At 50.1% G+C, this 21,568-nt stretch overlaps 1 protein-coding gene across 1 annotated transcript in view; it reads right to left on the reverse strand.

The window, feature by feature from the left end:
* Nucleotides 1-689: 689 nt before the first annotated feature.
* Nucleotides 690-21,568, reverse strand: part of LOC132591060 (protein-glutamine gamma-glutamyltransferase 2-like) — a 153,341-nt gene continuing 132,462 nt past the window's right edge. Inside the window, 4 exon segments of the mRNA XM_060263946.1 lie at nt 690-884; nt 2,544-2,680; nt 20,042-20,101; nt 20,103-20,191. Coding sequence (XP_060119929.1) covers nt 728-884; nt 2,544-2,680; nt 20,042-20,101; nt 20,103-20,191 — 443 coding nt within the window. The 3' untranslated portion in view covers nt 690-727.

Genomic DNA, 21,568 nt, shown 5'->3' on the forward strand with positions numbered 1-21,568 from the left:
CTCAGTGGAACAGGCTTCCTCCTTGGGAGGTGGTGGGCTCTCCTTCCTTGGAGGTTTTTAAGCAGAGGCTAGATGGCCATCTGACAGCAATGAAGATTCTGTGAATTTAGGGGGAGGGGTTTGTGAGTTTCCTGCATTGTGCAGGGGGTCAGACTAGATGACCCTGGAGGTCCCTTCCAACTCTATGATTCTATAACCTCTGCTCCATATGCTTATCCAATCCCATCTTGAAGCTGGCTATGCTTGCAGCCGCCGCCACCTCCTGTGGCAGGGAATTCCAGGTGTTAATCACCCTTTGGATGAAGAAGGACTTCCTTTTCACCCAAAGGGTGATCAACACCTGGAATTCCCTTAGAACACGGCAGGGTCTGCCCTACAGATACTGAGTGGGAGGTGGATCAATAGCTGGTGAGGTGACTCTTCCATCTCAAGCTGGCTTGAGCCGCATAAAGATTCCAGTCGGGGAACAGGACTTTGGGGACACAAGGAAGGAAGGGAGGGACGGTGTGGATCTTCTATCTGCAAGGGGTGGGATGGTGTTGGGGGCCCAGTTACGACTCCCCTGTTGTTCGGCCATCTTTCCTTCCTTGGAGCATACAACGGGAGGCGAAAGAGGGGGGCACTGGCCAGTCTGTGGCAGCGGAGGGTCAAAGGAGGTGTCCTCAGATCTCCGGGGCTGCTGGGAAGTATTGCTGGATCAGCAGCCTCTTTGTCTTCCAGGTGGGCTTCACTTCGACAGGGGGGCGATGATGACGTTCCGGTAGCCCTTCACGCCCGTCAGCTTGTCGCTCTCGAAGTCCACCACCATCTTCCTCAGGCCGGACTGCTGAGGCACGAAGTCTACCCTCACTTTGGCCTCCTCTCCCGGCCCGACGGGGCTGTCGCTGGGGAGAGATTAGAAGAGGGACAGGATCAGTCATCCCACCTGTTGCTGCCCTCCCCCAGCCCGGTTTCTGCTGAGCCTCTTCTTCTGAGAAGCCAGAGAGAGACAAGAGAAGCCGTACGGCTTGGGACAGCCTGCTGTTAGCGCGTGCAAGTGGAGAAAATGCGCAGGTGTCCTGTTCATGCAGGAAAAGCACAAGAGAGCTGGTTTGCTGGATTAGACCACCAGAGGGTCTGTCAAAAAAAGTACTCGGTTTTGGGCTGGTGCCTCCAAGAAGCCCACAAGAGTAGCAGTCATCTCATTTTGCCTTTTCCCCCAGCATTAGGGCATAAGAACATAAGAGAAGCCCTGTTGGATCAGGCCAGTGGCCCCTCCAGTCCAACACTCTGTGTCACTTAAGAACATAAGAGAGGCCCTGTTGGATCAGGCCAGTGGCCCCTCCAGTCCAACCCTCTGTGTCACTTAAGAACATAAGAGAGGCCCTGTTGGATCAGGCCAGTGGCCCCTCCAGTCCAACACTCTGTGTCACATAAGAGAAGCCCTGTTGGATCAGGCCAATGGCCCATCCAGTCCAACACTCTGTGTCACACAGTGGCCAAATATACACACACACACATACACACACACAAACTGTGGCTAATAGCCACTGATGGACCTCTGCTCCATATTTTTATCCAATCCCCTCTTGAAGCTGGCTATGCTTGTAGCCGCCACCACCTCCTGTGGCAGTGAATTCCACACGTTAATCACCCTTTGGGTGAAGAAGGACTTCCTTTTATCCGTTTTAACCTGGCTGCTCAGCAATTCCATTGAATGCCCACGAGTTCTTGTATTGTGAGAAAGGGAAGAAGAAGAATTGCAGATTTATACCCCGCCCTTCTCTCTGAAGAGACTCAGAGCGGCTTACAATCTCCTTTATCTTGTCACCCCACAATAGACACCCTGTGAGGTGGGTGGGGCGGAGAGTACTTCTTTCTCTGCTTTCTCCATCCCATGCATAATCTTGTCAACCTCTATCATGTCACCCTTCAATCGACGTTTCTCCAAGCTAATGAGCCCCAAGCATTTTAACCTTTATCAAAGATTTCAGGTTTTCACAGCTGGTAACATCATTAGGGTTTGTAGAATCTTTCGGGCTCAAGTGCCGTGTTCTACTGGAGAAAGTTTTTCTTCCAGACGTTTCGTTCTCAGGACATTTCTGAGGATGTTCTCTGCAGCTGAGAACGAAACGTCTGGAAGAAAAACTTTCTCCAGTAGAACACGGCACTTGAGCCCGAAAGATTCTACAAACCCTAATGTTTTAACCTTTCTTCATAGGGAAAGTGTTCCAAACCTTGAATCATTCTAATTGCCCTTTTTTGCACTTTTTTTCCAATGCTATAATATCCTTTTTGAGGTGCGGTGACCAGAATTGTACACAAGGTATGAACATCAGATGTTGGAGAGCTGCAAAACAGGAAGGCAGGCAGGCAAATCAATGGGGGAGGGAGAGGTGCCAAGAAAGCAACTAAAACTTTAAATGCATTCTCCAAGCCTCCGACATGGCTTGGCTTGGAGCAGTTTTTTAAAGAGAGAAATGCCTTTTCCAAGCAGGCTACAAAGCAGCGGGGGTTTCAAGAGCCACAGTTTGGCCACCCCTGATCTAGAGCCAGATACTCACAGTTCCTGGACCTTCTGCCCTCTTGTGAGACCAGCGCCTTCCATGGTGAAGACGCAGCCGCTCAGCGGGCCGGGCAGGGGGTTCGTCAGGGTGAGCTCAGCCACCAGTTTGCGATTCTGAACTGGTTCTCCCAAGACCTGCATCGGAGGAAAAAGGAAAGATGGGTCCAGGGTTGTCGTCTGGCTACGCCACTCTCTCAGTGCCCTTAAAATGGCTGCATTTGGCCACAACGTTATGGAGTTCAGAATTCTGTCCTCTGGCAGGACCAGGTGCTACAGGCTCAGTCACACGAATTCCTCTTTATCAAGGCAGGCGGGGGTCGTTTTGGAGAAAAAGAGGTGGTGGGGCTCATTAGCGAAACTCATTAGCATATGCTGCACTTCCCCCCGCCCCCAAGCCAAAAGCAACCCGATGCAAGAAAGGAGAGCCCCAGGCGAGCGAGGCCTGCTTGAGCGAGGCTAGAGATCCAGCCGGCCCAAGCAGGCCTCGCTCACCTGGGGCTCTCCTTGGCCTCCCCCCACCCACAGTCAAAAGGCCAGCAAGCCACCCACCACCCAAAACTACATAAGAAGTGGAGAAGGGGTGGTGCAGGCTTCTCCAGGGGTTAATGAGGGCTGCTGGGGACGTGGCAGAGCTCCGGTGGCTGGCTGGCTGCCCGCTCTCCTAATCCAGGAGAGCCAGTTTGGTGTAGTGGTTAAGTGTGGGGACTCTTATCTGGGAGAACCGGGTTTGATTCCCCACTCCTCCACTTGCACCTGCTGAGATGGCCTTGGGTCAGCCATAGCTCTGGCAGAGGTTGTCCTTGAAAGGGCAGCTGCTGTGAGAGCCCTCTCCAGCCCCACCCACCTCACAGGGTGTCTGTTGTGGGGGAGGAAGGTAAAGGGGATTGTGAGCTGCTCTGAGACTCTTCGGAGTGGAGGGTGGGATATAAATCCAATATCTTCATCTACCTCACAGGGTGTCTGTTGTGGGGGAGGAAGGGAAAGGGAAAGGAGATTGTGAGCTGCTCTGAGACTCTTCGGAGTGGAGGGCGGGATATAAATCCAATATCTTCATCTACCTCACAGGGTGTCTGTTGTGGGGGAGGAAGGGAAAGGAGATTGTGAGCCGCTCTGAGACTCTTCGGAGTGGAGGGCGGGATATAAATCCAATATCTTCATCTACCTCACAGGGGGTCTGTTGTGGGGGGGGGGGAGGAAGGTAAAGGAGATTGTGAGCCGCTCGAGACTCTTTGGAGTGGAGGGCGGGATATAAATCCAATATCTTCATCTACCTCACAGGGTGTCTGTTGTGGGGGAGGAAGGGAAAGGGGATTGTGAGCTGCTCTGAGACTCTTCGGAGTGGAGGGCGGGATATAAATCCAATATCATCTTCTTATGCAGCTGCACCTCCTATTCAGTGGACAAGGTAGGAGGGGAGGAAGAGGGGGAACCCTCAGAAAGGTTCAAGAGCTGTGCTTCTGTGAGCTCCTGCGGAATCTGAGGCCTGAAGGCCTCACATAGAATTGTGAACATGCAGGAAGCTGCCTTTTACAGAACCAGACCCATCAAAGTCCGCATTGCCTACTCAGCCTGGCAGCCGCTCTCCACGGTCTTGGGCAGAGAAAGGTCTTTCATATCACCTCCTGCCGAATGCTCCTTCTAAACTGCAGAATCTTGTGAGCAGAAATTCTACTTTGTAAGCTTCCGGCATCACAGTTGTGAGCTCCTGCAGGGGTGGCCAAGGGTACCTCTCCAGATACCTCTCCAGGTACCTCTCCAAGCGACGGCCACCCTCATGGCCAAAGAATTCAGTAAGCAGGTCGATCGTATCCTGAGACCGATAGACCCAAGAGAAACCCCACAACCGCCTGCGGCTAGACCCTCAGCAATCCCGTCCAGGGCGCAACCAGCAAGGGCGCCTCTCCCCCGAGAAGGGGGACGAGGAAGAGAGTTGGATGCCACCTTTGATGGGGACCCGGAAGAAGTAGAATAATTCACCATCCAAGCCAATAGCTACATGCACTATTGGGGGAACACCTTCCCGGACGAATTCAGCAGGGTCGATTACCTCGGGTCAAAACTGAAAGGGGCAGCTAAGCGCTGGTACATCAGCTTGTACGAGTCGATGAGCCCGGAGCTGGACGACATCGCTACCTTTCTCCAGGCGCTACTGACCCAGTATGAAGACCCCCTGCAGGAGACCCGCGCACTGGCCGCCCTGAGGGACATCCAGCAAAGATCTAAATCGATCCACGAATACGCAGCCAAGTTCCGTTCCAATGCAGCTAAGGTGAGGGGATGAAGCGAGTTGATGAAGATCGAGCATTTCACCCGAGGGCTGAATGCTAGCGTACTGGATTGGGCCCTGCAGCAAGCAAGGCCGACCACCCTGATAGGGTGGGTGCAACTATCTGGCGAAGTGGGGACCAACATGAAAAGAGTGGCCTTGCAATGGCAGCAACAAAGCAGTAAGGGAACCCGTGACCAGAAAGCCGGGGTAGAAACAGAGGCAAAGAAGACCCAGGTGGGGGGGGAGCAAGAAAACCCCTGCCCACCCACAAATGCTTTCGCTGCAGGGACCCGAACCACCTGGTCGTCAACTGCCCCAACCCACCGCAACTGGCATCGGCCATTATGAAGACAAGCACCCGATGCCAAAGAAGACGATCAGCCGCCCTAAGGAAGAGCAGCGTGGTGGCGAGTTCGATCCTGGAGGAGGAGACCATCATCATCGATGAGCTGAGTGAGATGTCCTCGGAAGACAAGCCGGCGGGAAACGAGACCGACCTGCTCTAAATGCTGCCAGCCAGCAGGTCGCAGAATCACCGGCACCGCTCAGGGTGAGAATATCAGGATCGTTATTTTTTGTTCCACTGACTTTGCTAAATTGCAAACTTAGGTTTATTCATGTGAAGGCCATGATTGACTCGGGGTGTACGAGGGACATAATCACCCCTAAATTGGTGGAAGCTCTGGGACTCCCCACAGCTTCCCTTCCCCACCCCATCCAACTTGAGCAGATGGATGGTTCAGTGATGAAGGGGGAACCTTGTATTTTGGAAACTCAGTTGGTTCCTGTGGGAATTGAAGATCACTGGGACCATGAGGTCTTCATAATAGCCCCCTCCTCTTCATACGATGTGGTGTTGGGGTGGGATGGTTAGTGAAGCATGAGCCAGACATCCGTTGGGAAGACCAGACAATAGAGCTCACTGATGTGAAATGCCAAACTCATCAGTGGAAAAAGGAGTGGGGGCCTAACCCCCCCCCCCGCCCCAGAATGAAAAGGTCTGCCTAACGGTGGAGGAAGTCCAAGCGATCCCCAAAGTTTACCGGGACTTGTGGGGGGTGTTCGGTGAGCAGGGAGCAGATGAACTTCCCCCCCCCCTTAGAGAAACGGACTGTGCCATTGAACTGATCCTGGGACAGACCTTGCCGAAAGCAAAGCTGTACTCGATGGGGTGGGCTGAAAAGATGGGTGGGCGCAAATTTCTGGATAAAAATTTGAAATGGGGCTTCATACGACCCGCTATGGCCCCCCATGCAGCCTCCATCCTTTTTCGGAAGAAGAAGGATGGCTCCCTCAGACTTTGTACTGTTTTTCGGGGAATTAATGGGATTTCAACCTTCAATGCCTACCCGATACCCCTCATCAAAGACTTACTCAGTACTGTGTTGGAGGGGAAGGTTTTTATCAAACTGGATCTAAGACACGCGTACTTCAGAGTACACATAAAAGAGGGGGATGAATGGAAAACAGCTTTCAACACCCCCATGGGACAGTTTGAATATCTGGTGATGCCATTTGGCCTCCAGGGGCCCCTGGGAGTTTTTATGAACTTTATAAACAAAGTGTTGAGGGAGTACTTGTACAAAGGGGTGAGGTGTACCTGGATGACATCATCATCTATTCAGAGGATCTCAAATCACACGTAAAACTGGTTCAAGAGGTCCTCAGCACGTTACAAAAACACAAACTGTATGCTAAATTGTCTAAATGTGAGTTCCACCTGACAGAACTTGATTACTTGGGTTTTGGGGTGTCTGGGAAAGGATTGGCCGTGGATCCAAGTAAGGTAAAAGCGGTGTTAGATTGGGCTGCCCCGAGGACACGTAGATAGCTCCAATCATTCCTCGGGTTCGCCAATTTTTACCGTAATTTCATCCAGGGGTTCGCCCAAAGAATGTTATCTCTTACTGAACTGTTGAAAACCAAAGGGAGGGGTCTGGACACTAAAAAACCGGGAGCGAGATTAAATTGGACGCCTAGGTGCCAGGAGGCGTTCACCAAACTTAAAAGACTATTCATGAGTGAGCCTGTCCTAAGTCACCCCAATGAATTAAAACCCTTCATTGTTCAATGTGACGCCTCTGACGTCGCCATAGGAGCAATTCTCATGCAAAGGGACAAGGAGAGGCAATTGAAACCTTGTGCTTACATCTCCAAGAAATTTTCCCATGAGCAACGTAACTGGTCTGTATGGGATAAGGAGGCATTCGCAGTAACTTATGCGCTAAAGACTTGGAGATCGTGGTTAGAAGGTGCCAAACTACCATTTGAAATTTGGACCGATCACAAAAACTTGGAGGCACTTACGGGTCGCCGTACGCTCACTGAGAAGTAGATACAGTGGGCGGGATTTTTTTCAAAATTCGATTTCACTCTGAAACACATTCCGGGGACTAAAAACTTCTTGGCAGACACCCTTCGCAACTTCCCCAGCATAATAGCCCGAATGAAGAGGCAGTGGACTCTCTGATCTCTCCGGCTCAGGTGGCCGGCATGGTAACTACCCGAGCCTGGTCTAAGCAGAATCTTCCTACGGAAAAGTGGGGGGAGGGGGGGAAGCAGCTGGCCATAGAGACTGAGAACGAGGGGGAGGACCAGCCTGGTGAAGTACAGAAAGGGGAGGATGGGTTCTGGTCTCTCTCGGCTTGACATCGCGAACGAAGATTTAAGAAGGGTGCAGTAGTCCACGTCTGCTGCAGGCTTGCTGGTGGCTGACAAGACCAATGCGGGACAGGCAGATCCGGCCAGAGTGGTTGCAGGGAAAAGTCTGATTTGGGGTTGGTGCTGTAGCAGTGCGATTCTTCCTCAATCTCCTTTTGTCCTCAAGACCAGCTATGCGTGCATTCTCAAAGGAAGAGACAGCCTGGTGGATGGTGTGCCTCCATGCTTTGCGATCTGAGGCTAGGTCAGACCACTGGTGATGGTTGATGCGACAGGTGCCAAGGGATTTCTTCAAGGAGACCTTGTACCTCTTCTTTGGTGCCCCTCTATTTCGATGGCCGGTGGAAAGTTCGCCATACAGAGCAATCTTGGGAAGGCGGTGGTTTTCCATCCTAGAAATATGCCCTGCCCAGCGCAGCTGCGTCTTCAACAGCAGTGCCTCGATGCTTGTAACCTCCGCCCTCTTGAGGACTTCAGTGTTGGTCACAAAGTCACTCCAGTGGATGTTGAGGATAGTGCGAAGGCAGCGCTGATGAAAGCGCTCAAGGAGTCGCAGGTGATGACGGTATAAAACCCACGATTCGGAGCTGTAGATGAGGGTTGTCACCACAACCACTTTGTAAGCATTGATCTTTGTGCCTTTTTTCAGATGCTTGTTGCTCCACACTCTTTTGTGCAGTCGGCCAAATGCACGGTTTGCCTTTGCCAGCCTGTTGTCAATCTCCTTGTCGATCTTGGCATCTGAGGAGATGATGCACCCCAGGTAGCTGAACTGCTGGACTGGGGTTCGGGTACAAAGATAGGAGGGGAGGGGTGGGCTCCCTCTTGGGTATCCTGCCCCCCCCCGGTGTAGTGAATGCCACGTGGTCACTGTCCGGCTATACCTGGCAGATGGTCACTGCAATGGCCTCTCCTGCATTACTGCATCCATGGCAACACCTTCCCGCTGGTCCCCCCCGTTTCTCACAGAGTTTGCCACGTCATGGTGCGACCGAATGTCCGGCGGTATAACCAGATGGGCAGGCTGGGCTCACCAACCTTGCCAGCCAAGAGAAGGAAAACTCTAACATCAAACCCGGGCAGATAGAGCTCGTTAATATAACACCTACCACCTGGAGGACTCACTGCCGGCGTCCCGGCTTACTGGGCCATGGCAGATGACCCCAAGGTGAAAGGGTGGAGCTAGTACCACGCACACTGTGCTTCACCTAAAAATTCCTCTGCGCAGGCCTGAAGGGCATATCCGGGTTCTGGTACAAAGATGGTAAATTATATGTCCCTAAGATCCTCCATGCAGAGGTCTCGCAATTCTGTCATCCTAACAAACTGGCGGGACATTTTGGGTACGTGAAGACTCTACACTTGATCAATAGACAATTCTGGTGGCCCTCTATGAAAAAGGACATATCCGAATTTGTAGCCTCCTGTCCAATTGCCTAATGGCCAAAAGGAGGGGGGAAAACCTCCCGGTCTATTAAAACCCTTGAAAACGGCGAAACGTCCCTGGTCCATAGCGTCCATGGATTTCATGGTGGAATTGTCCATCTCGCAAGGGAAAACCGTAATTCTGGTAGTAGTGGACACTTTTTCAAAACAAGTGCATTTCATTCCATGTGCGCAACTACCTACAGCCAAGAGACTGGCATACCTGTTCTTTCATCATATTGTGAAAATCCACTCGTTTCCAGATAAGATAATTAGTGACCGCGGCCCGCAATTCGTTGCCAACTTCTGGTGGGAGTTTTGCAAATTGATGGGTATAGAACAGGGCTTGAGCTCAGCTTACCATCCCCAAACAGAGGGCCAGTCGGAACGAGTGAATGCGCTTCTAGAACAGTATTTACGGTGTTATGTGAATCACCAACAATCCAACTGGGTAGATCTGCTGCCATTCGCTGAATAAGGGTACAACAATAGCATCCACAGTTCAACTAAGGCTTCACCTTTCCAAATACTGAATTATTACGAAGGGAAGCCCGTCCCGCTGTTGCCGGGGGGGGGAGGGGCCGAGGGAACCCACAACTTTCGAGCAGTGGTGGGGAAAATTAGGGAAGGGTTGGAATCTCATACAAGAAAACTTGGAAGCGGCCACAGAAGCTTATAAAAAGCAGTATGACAAATCCCATGTTCCGGTGTGGGATTTCAAGGTGGGAGACACAGTGTTTATATCGACCAAAAACTTGCCACTGAATCAGCCTTCTAAGAAACTGGCTTATCGGTTTTTGGGCCATTCAAAATAAAGAGGGTAATCAACAAGGTGACTGTAGAACTGGAATTACCCAAAATGTTTAGTAAAATACACCCTGTCTTTCATTGCAGTCTTCTACGCAGAGACCCGGGTGGCACTCCTTGGCACCCTCGACCTCCAGCTCCACAACCTATCCAGATTGGGAATCAGAGTCATCATGAAGTGCAAGAAATTTTAGATGCAAAAATAAAACGTGGAGTGCTGTATTATTTGATTAAGTGGAAACACTTCCCTGCCAGTCAAAATGAATGGGTGGCAGAGCAGAATGTATTGGCCCGTGAGTTAATCAACAAATTTTACAAAGCGTTTCCACACAGGCCCTGATGTTGAGCAAAGGGGGGGGGGGCAGTATGTCAAGCATGGTAAAAGCTCAATAGTAATCGATGGTTTTAGGGCCCTCCATAAAGCTGGTCTGTGAAACATCATGGAGAGCCGGTGTAGTTTGGTTCTGTTATTTTTCCCCCTCCCCCCATCTTGCTTTATTGCTTTAGGTAATAGAATAGTGAGAAACGAAACTAGTAGTGAAAGGAGAAGGAGTAGTACCTTCCCATACATTCCTACATGGGAGTGTGGGCCATCTGGGAGAGCAAGGACAAAGCGTAATGATAGTTTATGTGGAAGCGTAATGATAGTTTATGTGTTAGCTGGCATTCCTCACCCCCTTCTTTGCGACTGCTTTGAAGTATGTCTTAAACGAATTGTATCAATGTATTTCTAGTATCACTCTCAAGGTCCTGAACCAAGAGAGCATCTCAATTTAGCAATAAACGTAGTTTTGTATCCACTTGACTCACTCTTTTGAAAATCGCATGCTTGACAAAGAAAAAGACTGCAGATTTATATCTTGCCCTTCTCTCTGAATCAGAGACTCAGAGCGGTTTACAATCTCCTTTATCTTCTCCCCTCTCCCACAACAGACACCCTGTGAGGTGAGTAGGGCTGAGAGAGCTCTGACAGAAGCTGCCCTTTCAAGGACAGCTCTGCCAGAGCTATGGCTGGCCCAAGGCCATTCCAGCAGCTGCAAGTGGAGAAGTGGGGAATCAAACCCGGTTCTCCCAGATAAGAGCCTGCGCACTTCAGCACTACACCAAACTGGCTCTCTCCACTGAGCCACAGCAGTATGGCATCTTACATGCTAAGGAGGAAACCTTCCAGGAGATGCCATGTTCAGTGGAAGCCCAGAACATCCAGTTCCCCCTTACTCTCCACTAACCGCCATCTGGGAGTCAGCGGGGCACCCGGCATTTTCCCACGGGAGCCTCAAATCACATTTCGACCTCTGTCTTGCGGTCTGAACTTTGCTAATGTGGAAGTGAAAGCTGCAAACTCGCGGATTACGTCTCATGCACAAAAACATCCTGAATATGGAGGTATTTTGAGGTTTGCTTGGCCCCAGTCCTACCCACTAACTAGACAGAATTCTCCCTAAAGCACTTGCTGTATCCTGTGGCAATGAGTTGAAGACGAAGAAGAAGATGATGATGAAATTGGATTTATATCCCGCCCTATACTTTGAATCTCAGCATCTCAGAGCAGCTCACAATCTCCTTTTCCTCCCCACCCCCCCACAACAGACACTCTGTGAGGTAGGTGAGGCTGAGAGAGTTCTTACAGCAGCTGCCCTTTCAAGGACAACTCCTACGAGAGCTCTGGCTGACCCAAGGCCATTCCAGCAGGTGCAAGTGGAGGAAGTAAGGAATCAAACCCAGTTCTTCCAGATAAGAGTCCGCACACTTAACCACCGCACCAAACTGACTCTCAAAAAGAGTAGATTTATACCCAAGCCTTCTCTCTGAATCAGAGACTCAGAGTGGCTTACAATCTCTTATATCTTCTCCCCTCACAACAGACACCCTGTGAGGTGGGTGGGGCTGAGAGGGCTCTCACAGCAGCTGCCCTTTCAAGGACAATTCCTACGAGAGCTCTGGCTGACCCGAGGCCATCCAGCAGCTGCAAGTGGAGGAGTGGAGAATCAAACCCGGTTCTCCCAGATAAGAGAGCTATGGCTGCCTCAAGGCCATTCCAGCAGCTGCAAGAGGAGGAGTGGGGAATCGAACCCGGTTCTCCCAGATAAGAGTCTGCGCGCTTAACCACTACACCAAACTGGCTCTCAAAGTGAGCATGCACATGAATGCTTATAACCAGAATTAAAAGTTGTTGACCTTAAAGGTGCCACTGGATTTTGTATATTGACTACAATAGGAGGGTTCAGACAACTGTATAAATCGATGGTGCGGTCTCATTTGGAATACTGTGTGCAATTCTGGTCACCGCACCTTAAAAATGATATTATAGCATTGGAAAAAGTGCAGAAAAGGGCAACTAGAATGATTAAAGGTTTGGAACACTTTCCCTATGAAGAAAGGTTAAAACGCTTGGGGCTGTTTAGCTTGGAGAAACGTCGACTGTGGAGTGACATGATAGAGGTTGACAAGATAATGCATGGGATGGAGAAAGTAGAGAAAGAGGTACTTTTCTCCCTTTCTCACAATACAAGAACTCGTGGGCATTCAATGAAATTGCTGAGCAGTCGGGCTAGAACGGATAAAAGGAGGTACTTCTTCACCCAAAGGGTGATTAACATGTGGAATTCACTGCCACAGGAGGTGGTAGCAGCTACAAGCATAGCCAGTTTCAAGAGGGGGTTAGATAAAAATATGGAGCAGAGGTCCATCAGTGGCTATTAGCCACAGTGTGTATATATACATATATAAATTTTTGGCCACTGTGTGACACAGAGTGTTGGACTGGAGGGGCCACTGGCCTGATCCAACAGGGCTTCTCTTATGTTCTTATGTGACACAGAGTGTTGGACTGGAGAGGCCACTGGCCTGATCCAACATGGCTTCTCTTATGTGACACAGAGTGTTGGACTGGGTGGGCCATTGGCCTGATCCAACATGGCTTCTCTTATGTTCTTATGTGACACAGAGTTTTGGACTGGAGGGGCCACTGGCCTGATCCAACAGGGCTTCTCTTATGTTCTTATGTGACACAGAGTGTTGGACTGGGTGGGCCATTGGCCTGATCCAACAGGGCTTCTCTTATGTTCTTATGTGACACAGAGTGTTGGACTGGAGGGGACACTGGCCTGATCCAACAGGGCTTCTCTTATGTTCTTAACTGAGAATCCTGGCTTTTTGGCGGGCTTTGAAATCTTATCTGAGCTCAGAAGAACTCTCTGAGTGCTTGCAGCTGGCGATTGTTTAACTTAGCCGCAGAACTTCATTTTATGCCTAATTTGTACAAAAACAAATTTCATCCTTTTGGTTTCAGTTAAAAGGATTCCGAGCCTGTGCTGAGATCTGAAACTCCAAAAACAACCGTAGAAGACGGTGGCTACAATCCAGGTATAGTTTTAAGATTTCAGCCCAAGAGTTTTGCCTAGTAGCTCATTTTGCCCGATGGAAATTATTAGGAAATCACTGAACTTAGGAATGCCCCCCATGACTTGGAAATAAGGAAGGCTGAGAAAAACTTGTCCCCATTTGTTGTTTGCGAGGGTGAGTAAGTGTTCGGGTGGGGATGCTGTTTTGAAATTTGTTTTCTAATGAAAAGTCCGGGCTACAGCTGCGGGATGCGCGGTTTCCCACAATGGAGAGAGCTTCTTCCGTTGGGATTTCTTAAATCAGCGCATGGCTCCTCTCGCAAGCCATGCCACTACCCTATCCCGCACACTCTGCCCCCCCCCAGCTCCCCATCTGCTCAATGCATCCAAAGAGGCAGCGTCAGAGAATCCCCCCGTGTGGCACAGAACACAGCTTCCTATGGGGCACATGGGATCTCCCGTCTCTTTGGGGTGGGAAGCACCTTCAAGCTGCACATGACTCATGACAACCCCATAGGGCTTTCAAGGCAAGAGGCAGGCTAGGTGGTTGGCCGTTGCCTGCCTCTGCACAGTGACCTTATGCAGACTGGCTGAGAATCCTAGAGTTGGAAGGGACCTCCAGGGTCATCTAGTCCAACCCCCTGCATGATGCAGGAAACTCACAAACGCCTCCCCCTAAATTCACAGGATCCTCATTGGTGTCAGATGGCCATCTAGCCTCTCTTGAAAACCCTCCAAGGAATCAGAGCCCAGTTAAAGCATAGAATCCTAGAGCTGGAAGGGACTTCCAGGGTCATCTAGTCCAACCCCCTGCATGATGCAGGAAACTCACAAACGCCTCCCCCTAAATTCACAGGATCCTCATTGGTGTCAGATGGCCATCTAGCCTCTCTTGAAAACCCTCCAAGGAATCAGAGCCCAGTTAAAGCATAGAATCCTAGAGCTGGAAGGGACCTCCAGGGTCATCTAGTCCAACCCCCTGCACAATGCAGGAAACTCACAAATACCTCCCCCTAAATTCACAGGATCCTCCTTGCTGTCAGAGGGCCATTCAGCCTCTGTTTAAAATCCTCCAAGGAAGGAGAGCCCAGTTAAAGCATAGAATCCTAGAGTCGGAAGGGACCTCCAGGGTCCTCTAGCCCAACCCCCTGCACAATGCAGGAAACTCACAAATTTTTGTTGTTGTTGTTCAGTTGCACAGTCGAGTTCGACTCTTTGCGACCCCATGGACAAAGTCACGCCAGGCTCTCCTGTCTCCCACCCTCCTCTGAAGTCTGCTCAAATTTGTGTTCGTTACATCAGTAATGCTGTCCAGCCAGCTCATCTTTTGCCATCCCCTTCTTCTTTTGCCTTCTGTCTTTCCCAGCATCAGGATCTTCTCCAGGGAGTGCTCCCTTCTCATTTGTTGGCCAAAGTACAAAGTAATTTGCCTTCTGTCCCCCTAAATTCACAGATCTTCATTGCTGTCAGATGGCCATCTAGCCTCTGTTTAAAAACTTCCAAGGAAGGGGAGCCCAGTTAAAGCACAGAATCATAGAATCCAAGAGTTGGAAGGGAACACAGCCGAAGTTATAGTGACCGAATAACTAAGAATGTATTGAAACAAAATCATACAAATATGTCCAATAGAAGACTACATAGCAATAACAATCCCCCAAAAGTTTCACAGTCCCAGTCTCAGTTAAGAACATAAGAGAAGCCCTGTTAGATCAGGCCAATGGCCCACCCAGTCCAACACTCTGTGTCACATAAGAACATAAGAGAAGCCCTGTTGGATCAGGCCAGTGGCCCCTCTAGTCCAACACTCTGTGTCACATAAGAACATAAGAGAAGCCCTGTTGGATCAGGCCAGTGGCCCCTCCAGTCCAACACTCTGTGTCACATAAGAACATAAGAGAAGCCATGTTGGATCAGGCCAATGGCCCACCCAGTCCAACACTCTGTGTCACATAAGAACATAAGAGAAGCCCTGTTGGATCAGGCCAGTGGCCCCTCCAGTCCAACACTCTGTGTCACATAAGAACATAAGAGAAGCCCTGTTGGATCAGGCCAATGGCCCACCCAGTCCAACACTCTGTGTCACATAAGAACATAAGAGAAGCCCTGTTGGATCAGGCCAATGGCCCACCCAGTCCAACACTCTGTGTCACATAAGAACATAAGAGAAGCCCTGTTGGATCAGGCCAATGGCCCATCCAGTCCAACACTCTGTGTCACATAAGAACATAAGAGAAGCCCTGTTGGATCAGGCCAGTTGCCCATCCAGTCCAACACTCTGTGTCACATAAGAACATAAGAGAAGCCATGTTGGATCAGGCCAATGGCCCATCCAGTCCAACACTCTGTGTCACATAAGAACCTAAGAGAAGCCCTGTTGGATCAGGCTAATGGCCCACCCAGTCCAACACTCTGTGTCACATAAGAACATAAGAGAAGCCATGTTGGATCAGGCCAATGGCCCATCCAGTCCAACACTCTGTGTCACATAAGAACATAAGAGAAGCCCTGTAGGATCAGGCCAGTGGCCCATCCAGTCCAACACTCTGTGTCACATAAGAACATAAGAGAAGCCATGTTGGATCAGGCCAGTGGCCCATCCAGTCCAACACTCTGTGTCACATAAGAACATAAGAGAAGCCATGTTGGATCAGGCCAGTTGCCCATCCAGTCCAACACTCTGTGTCACATAAGAACATAAGAGAAGCCATGTTGGATCAGGCCAATGGCCCATCCAGTCCAACACTCTGTGTCACATAAGAACCTAAGAGAAGCCCTGTTGGATCAGGCTAATGGCCCACCCAGTCCAACACTCTGTGTCACATAAGAACATAAGAGAAGCCCTGTTGGATCAGGCCAATGGCCCACCCAGTCCAACACTCTGTGTCACATAAGAGAAGCCCTGTTGGATCAGGCCAATGGCCCATCCAGTCCAACACTCTGTGTCACATAAGAACATAAGAGAAGCCCTGTTGGATCAGGCCAGTTGCCCATCCAGTCCAACACTCTGTGTCACATAAGAACATAAGAGAAGCCATGTTGGATCAGGCCAATGGCCCCTCCAGTCCAACACTCTGTGTCACATAAGAACATAAGAGAAGCCATGTTGGATCAGGCCAATGGCCCCTCCAGTCCAACACTCTGTGTCACATAAGAACATAAGAGAAGCCATGTTGGATCAGGCCAATGGCCCATCCAGTCCAACACTCTGTGTCACATAAGAACATAAGAGAAGCCATGTTGGATCAGGCCAATGGCCCACCCAGTCCAACACTCTGTGTCACATAAGAACATAAGAGAAGCCCTGTTGGATCAGGCCAGTGGCCCCTCCAGTCCAACACTCTGTGTCACATAAGAACATAAGAGAAGCCCTGTTGGATCAGGCCAATGGCCCACCCAGTCCAACACTCTGTGTCACATAAGAACATAAGAGAAGCCCTGTTGGATCAGGCCAATGGCCCACCCAGTCCAACACTCTGTGTCACATAAGAACATAAGAGAAGCCCTGTTGGATCAGGCCAATGGCCCATCCAGTCCAACACTCTGTGTCACATAAGAACATAAGAGAAGCCCTGTTGGATCAGGCCAGTTGCCCATCCAGTCCAACACTCTGTGTCACATAAGAACATAAGAGAAGCCATGTTGGATCAGGCCAATGGCCCATCCAGTCCAACACTCTGTGTCACATAAGAACCTAAGAGAAGCCCTGTTGGATCAGGCTAATGGCCCACCCAGTCCAACACTCTGTGTCACATAAGAACATAAGAGAAGCCATGTTGGATCAGGCCAATGGCCCATCCAGTCCAACACTCTGTGTCACATAAGAACATAAGAGAAGCCCTGTAGGATCAGGCCAGTGGCCCATCCAGTCCAACACTCTGTGTCACATAAGAACATAAGAGAAGCCATGTTGGATCAGGCCAGTGGCCCATCCAGTCCAACACTCTGTGTCACATAAGAACATAAGAGAAGCCATGTTGGATCAGGCCAGTTGCCCATCCAGTCCAACACTCTGTGTCACATAAGAACATAAGAGAAGCCATGTTGGATCAGGCCAATGGCCCATCCAGTCCAACACTCTGTGTCACATAAGAACCTAAGAGAAGCCCTGTTGGATCAGGCTAATGGCCCACCCAGTCCAACACTCTGTGTCACATAAGAACATAAGAGAAGCCCTGTTGGATCAGGCCAATGGCCCACCCAGTCCAACACTCTGTGTCACATAAGAGAAGCCCTGTTGGATCAGGCCAATGGCCCATCCAGTCCAACACTCTGTGTCACATAAGAACATAAGAGAAGCCCTGTTGGATCAGGCCAGTTGCCCATCCAGTCCAACACTCTGTGTCACATAAGAACATAAGAGAAGCCATGTTGGATCAGGCCAATGGCCCCTCCAGTCCAACACTCTGTGTCACATAAGAACATAAGAGAAGCCATGTTGGATCAGGCCAATGGCCCCTCCAGTCCAACACTCTGTGTCACATAAGAACATAAGAGAAGCCATGTTGGATCAGGCCAATGGCCCATCCAGTCCAACACTCTGTGTCACATAAGAACATAAGAGAAGCCATGTTGGATCAGGCCAATGGCCCCTCCAGTCCAACACTCTGTGTTACATAAGAACATAAGAGAAGCCCTGTTCCAATGAACAGGTCGACTGGATTATTCCCGCTTAGAATCCTCTTCTAGCACAGGGGGCTCCAACCACATCTCTCAACCAGAGGCAAAAGCTCAGGAAACAATATCCAAGCGTTTCTGATGCATCGATAAGTTGCAAAAAGCTGCAAAACCCACAGGATCCTTTTGCAGTGCGTCCAAAATCCGCGCACAGAATCCCCAAGGGACAAATGGGACAGAAAGCCTTGTGCCTCTTGGAATTTAGTGCTATTTGGAATTTAGTGCCATGGAGACTTTGATTTCCTTTCAATACATTCTTAGTTATTTGGTTGCTATAACTTCGGTTGTGCTGCCTTTAGCCTGCAGGTTGGGCTTGGAGATCTCTCTTGGAATTCTACCCGAGCTGTGAACTACATCACTACAGAGATCAATTCCCCTGCAGAGAACGGTGGTTGCAGCTTTGGAGGGTGGGCTGTGCGGGGGCCCCCGTCCCTGCTGAGTCTCAATGCTCTCCCCAAACTCCACCATCCCCACTTCTCAATCCCCAAACCTCCAGTCCCAAGATGGCAACGCTGTAAGGCATTCCGCCACCTGCAAAGGTCCCCTAATCTTGCCATGTTGGCCTTTCTGCGTGTTTTGGACCACTGATGGGGCCTAGAAGAGCCTGTTGCTCTTCCACAAGAGTCTGGGTTGGGCAGCTCTCTGCACATGCCTAGGGGGCTTATAGTGAGATTTCCCTTTCTTCCGTCACATGACTAGATGACGCTGCCTTCTATCGAATCAGACCGTTAGTCTAGCAAAGTCAGTCTTGTCTGTATAATGCCCCTGTATAAATCGATGGTGCGGTCTCATTTGGAGTACTGTGTGCAGTTCTGGTCGCCGCACCTCAAAAAGGATATTATAGCATTGGAGAAAGTCCAGAAAAGGGCAACTAGAATGATTAAAGGGCTGGAACACTTTTCCTATGAAGAAAGGTTGAAATGCTTGGGGCTCTTTAGCTTGGAGAAACGTCGACTGTGGGGTGACATGATAGAGGTTTACAAGATAATGCATGGGATGGAGAAAGTAGAGAAAGAGGTACTTTTCTCCCTTTCTCATAATACAAGAACTCGTGGGCATTCGATGAAATTGCTGAGCAGACAGGTTAAAACGGATAAAAGGAAGTCCTTCTTCACCCAAAGGGTGATTAACATGTGGAATTCACTGCCACAGGAGGTGGTGGCGGCCACAAGCATGGCCACCTTCAAGAGGGGTTTAGATAAAAATATGGAGCAGAGATTTTTGCCACTGTGTGACACAGAGTGTTGGGACTGGATGGGCCATTAGCCTGATCTAACATGGCTTCTCTTATGTTCTTACGTTGTCGACCCAAACGGGCAGCAGTTCTCCAAGGTCTCAAGCTGAGAAAGGCCTTCCCCATCAACTACTGGAGAGGGGACAGTGGCTCAGTGGTGGCCGAGCCTCTGCTTAGGAAGCAGAAGGTCCCAGGTTCAATCCCCGGCATCTCCGACTAAAAAGGGTCCAGGCAAGTTAGGCGTGTAAAAACCTCAGCTGGAGACCTGGAGAACTGCTGCCAGTCTGAGCAGACAATACTGACTTTGATAGACCAATCAGGGGGGTCCTGATTCAGTACAAAGCAGCTTCATATGTTCATATATGTTCATATGTTCAGCACTATGGAGTCACCCTTTAGGGGAGGGACAGTTGCTCAGTGGTAGAGCATCTGCTTGAGAAGCAGAAGGTCCCAGGTTCAATCCCCAACATCTCCAACTAAAAAGAGTCCAGGCAAGTAGGTGTGAAAAACCTCAGCTGGAGAGCCAGGAATGGGGCTGTGTGCTCAGTGGTAGAGCCTCTGCTTGGGGAAGCAGAAGGTCCCAGGTTCAATCCCCGGCATCTCCAACCAAAAAGGGTCCAGGCAAGGAGGCATGAAAAACCTCAGCTTGAGACCCTGGAGAGCCATGAATGGGGCTGTGGCTCAGTGGTAGAGCCTCTGCTTGGTAAGCGGAAGGTCCCAGGTTCAATCCCCGGCATCTCCAAAAAAGGGTCCAGGCAAATAGGCGTGAAAAACCTCAGCTTGAGACCCTGGAGAGCCCGCTGCCTGTCTGAGTAGACAAGACTGACTTTGATGGACCCCGGGGGGGTCTGATTCAGTAGAAGGCAGCTTCATATGTTCATATGTACTGCCTGATTCTTTAAACGGGAAATGCCAAGAATTGAACTTGGGGTCCTTCTGCATGCCAAGCAGATGTTCTACCACTGAGCCACAGCCCCTCCCTCCCTTTCCTTCCCGCACAGGTTCGCCTATATCACTCTGTGGTCAAACTTCCCAGTGCCCCAGAGTCTATGCTGCACAGATCGGGGCCAGTATCTCCTTACCCTGATTCTGATATCTGGGTTTTTGACGTAGATGTTCCGGACGCCGATCACGATCTCTTTGGGTCTCGTAGTCCTGGAGGAGGGCCATCACCTTGATCATGTTGTCCTGCATTAAGCACCCGCCGTACTTGCGCAAGGGGACGGATTTCTCTGGGGGCGAAACCAGAAGGGAATAACATTAGAGGGTTTGGTGAAGCTGGAAACAGGACCCCGGAGGGGTGTGAGGATCCCATAACACAAAGAAAAACAGCACGAAGGATGCAGAGACTGACCAAGAGAGAGATCTTGGGGTCGTGGTAGATAACTCACTGAAAATGTCAAGACAGTGTGCGGTTGCAATAAAAAGGCCAACACCATGCTGGGAATTATTAGGAAGGGAATGAAAACAAATCAGACAGTATCATTATGCCCCTGTATAAATCGATAATGTGGTCTCATTTGGAGTACTGTGTGCAGTTCTGGTCGCCGCACCTCAAAAAGGATATTATAGCATTGGAGAAAGTCCAGAAAAGGGCAACTAGAATGATTAAAGGGCTGAACACTTTCCCTATGAAGAAAGGTTGAAACGCTTGGGGCTCTTTAGCTTGGAGAAACGTCGACTGAGGGGTGACATGATAGAGGTTTACAAGATAATGCATGGATGGAGAAAGTAGAGAAAGAAGTACTTTTCTCCCTTTCTCACAATACAAGAACTCGTGGGCATTCCATGAAATTGCTGAGCAGATAGGTTAAAACGGATAAAAGGAAGTACTTCTTCACCCAAAGGGTGATTACATGTGGAATTCACTGCCACAGGAGGTGGTGGCAGCTACAGGCATAGCCAGCTTCAAGAGGGGGTTAGTTAAAAATATGGAGCAGAGGTCCACCAGTGGCTATTAGCCACAGTGTGTGTGTGTGTATATATATATATATAAAATCTTTGGCCACTGTGTGACACAGAGTGTTGGACTGGATGGGCCGTTGGTAACTCTGGTAAGCGCGGAACAAATAGTAAGTTCTTTCCCTGGTCCAAACTCTGCTCTTCCCCAGCCTCTTCCCCCAAAGCTCCAGGAATTTCCCAGCCTGGAGTTGGCAACCCCTTTGGCAGACCAACCTTTTGGAAGCAGGGACACCACGAAATCAGCCAACCTTCACCCAGTCGAGAGTGGGCAGGGGAGGTCATTGTGAATGTCCTGCATTGTACAGGGGGTTGGACTAGATGACTCTTGGGGTCCCTCCCAGCTTCATGTTTCTCTGAGATGGCTTGAGGGTCCCCTGCTCCTGTAGAGGATTGTCCACAGCACAACATCTGTGGGTCAAACCTGACATTCTGGTCATCTGGACCTAAACTACAGTTTGGTGTTGTGGTTACGTGTGCAGACGCTTATCTGGGAGAACCAGGTCTGATTCCCCACTCCTCCACTTGCACCTGCTGGAATGGCCTTGGGTCAGCCAGAGCTCTCTTAACTGGGAGAACCGGGTTGGATTCCCCACTCCTCCACTTGCACCTGCTGGAATGGCCTTGGGTCAGCCGTAGCTCTGGCAGAG

The sequence above is a fragment of the Heteronotia binoei genome, chromosome 2 (assembly GCF_032191835.1).
Source record: "Heteronotia binoei isolate CCM8104 ecotype False Entrance Well chromosome 2, APGP_CSIRO_Hbin_v1, whole genome shotgun sequence".
Taxonomy (NCBI): domain Eukaryota; kingdom Metazoa; phylum Chordata; class Lepidosauria; order Squamata; family Gekkonidae; genus Heteronotia; species Heteronotia binoei.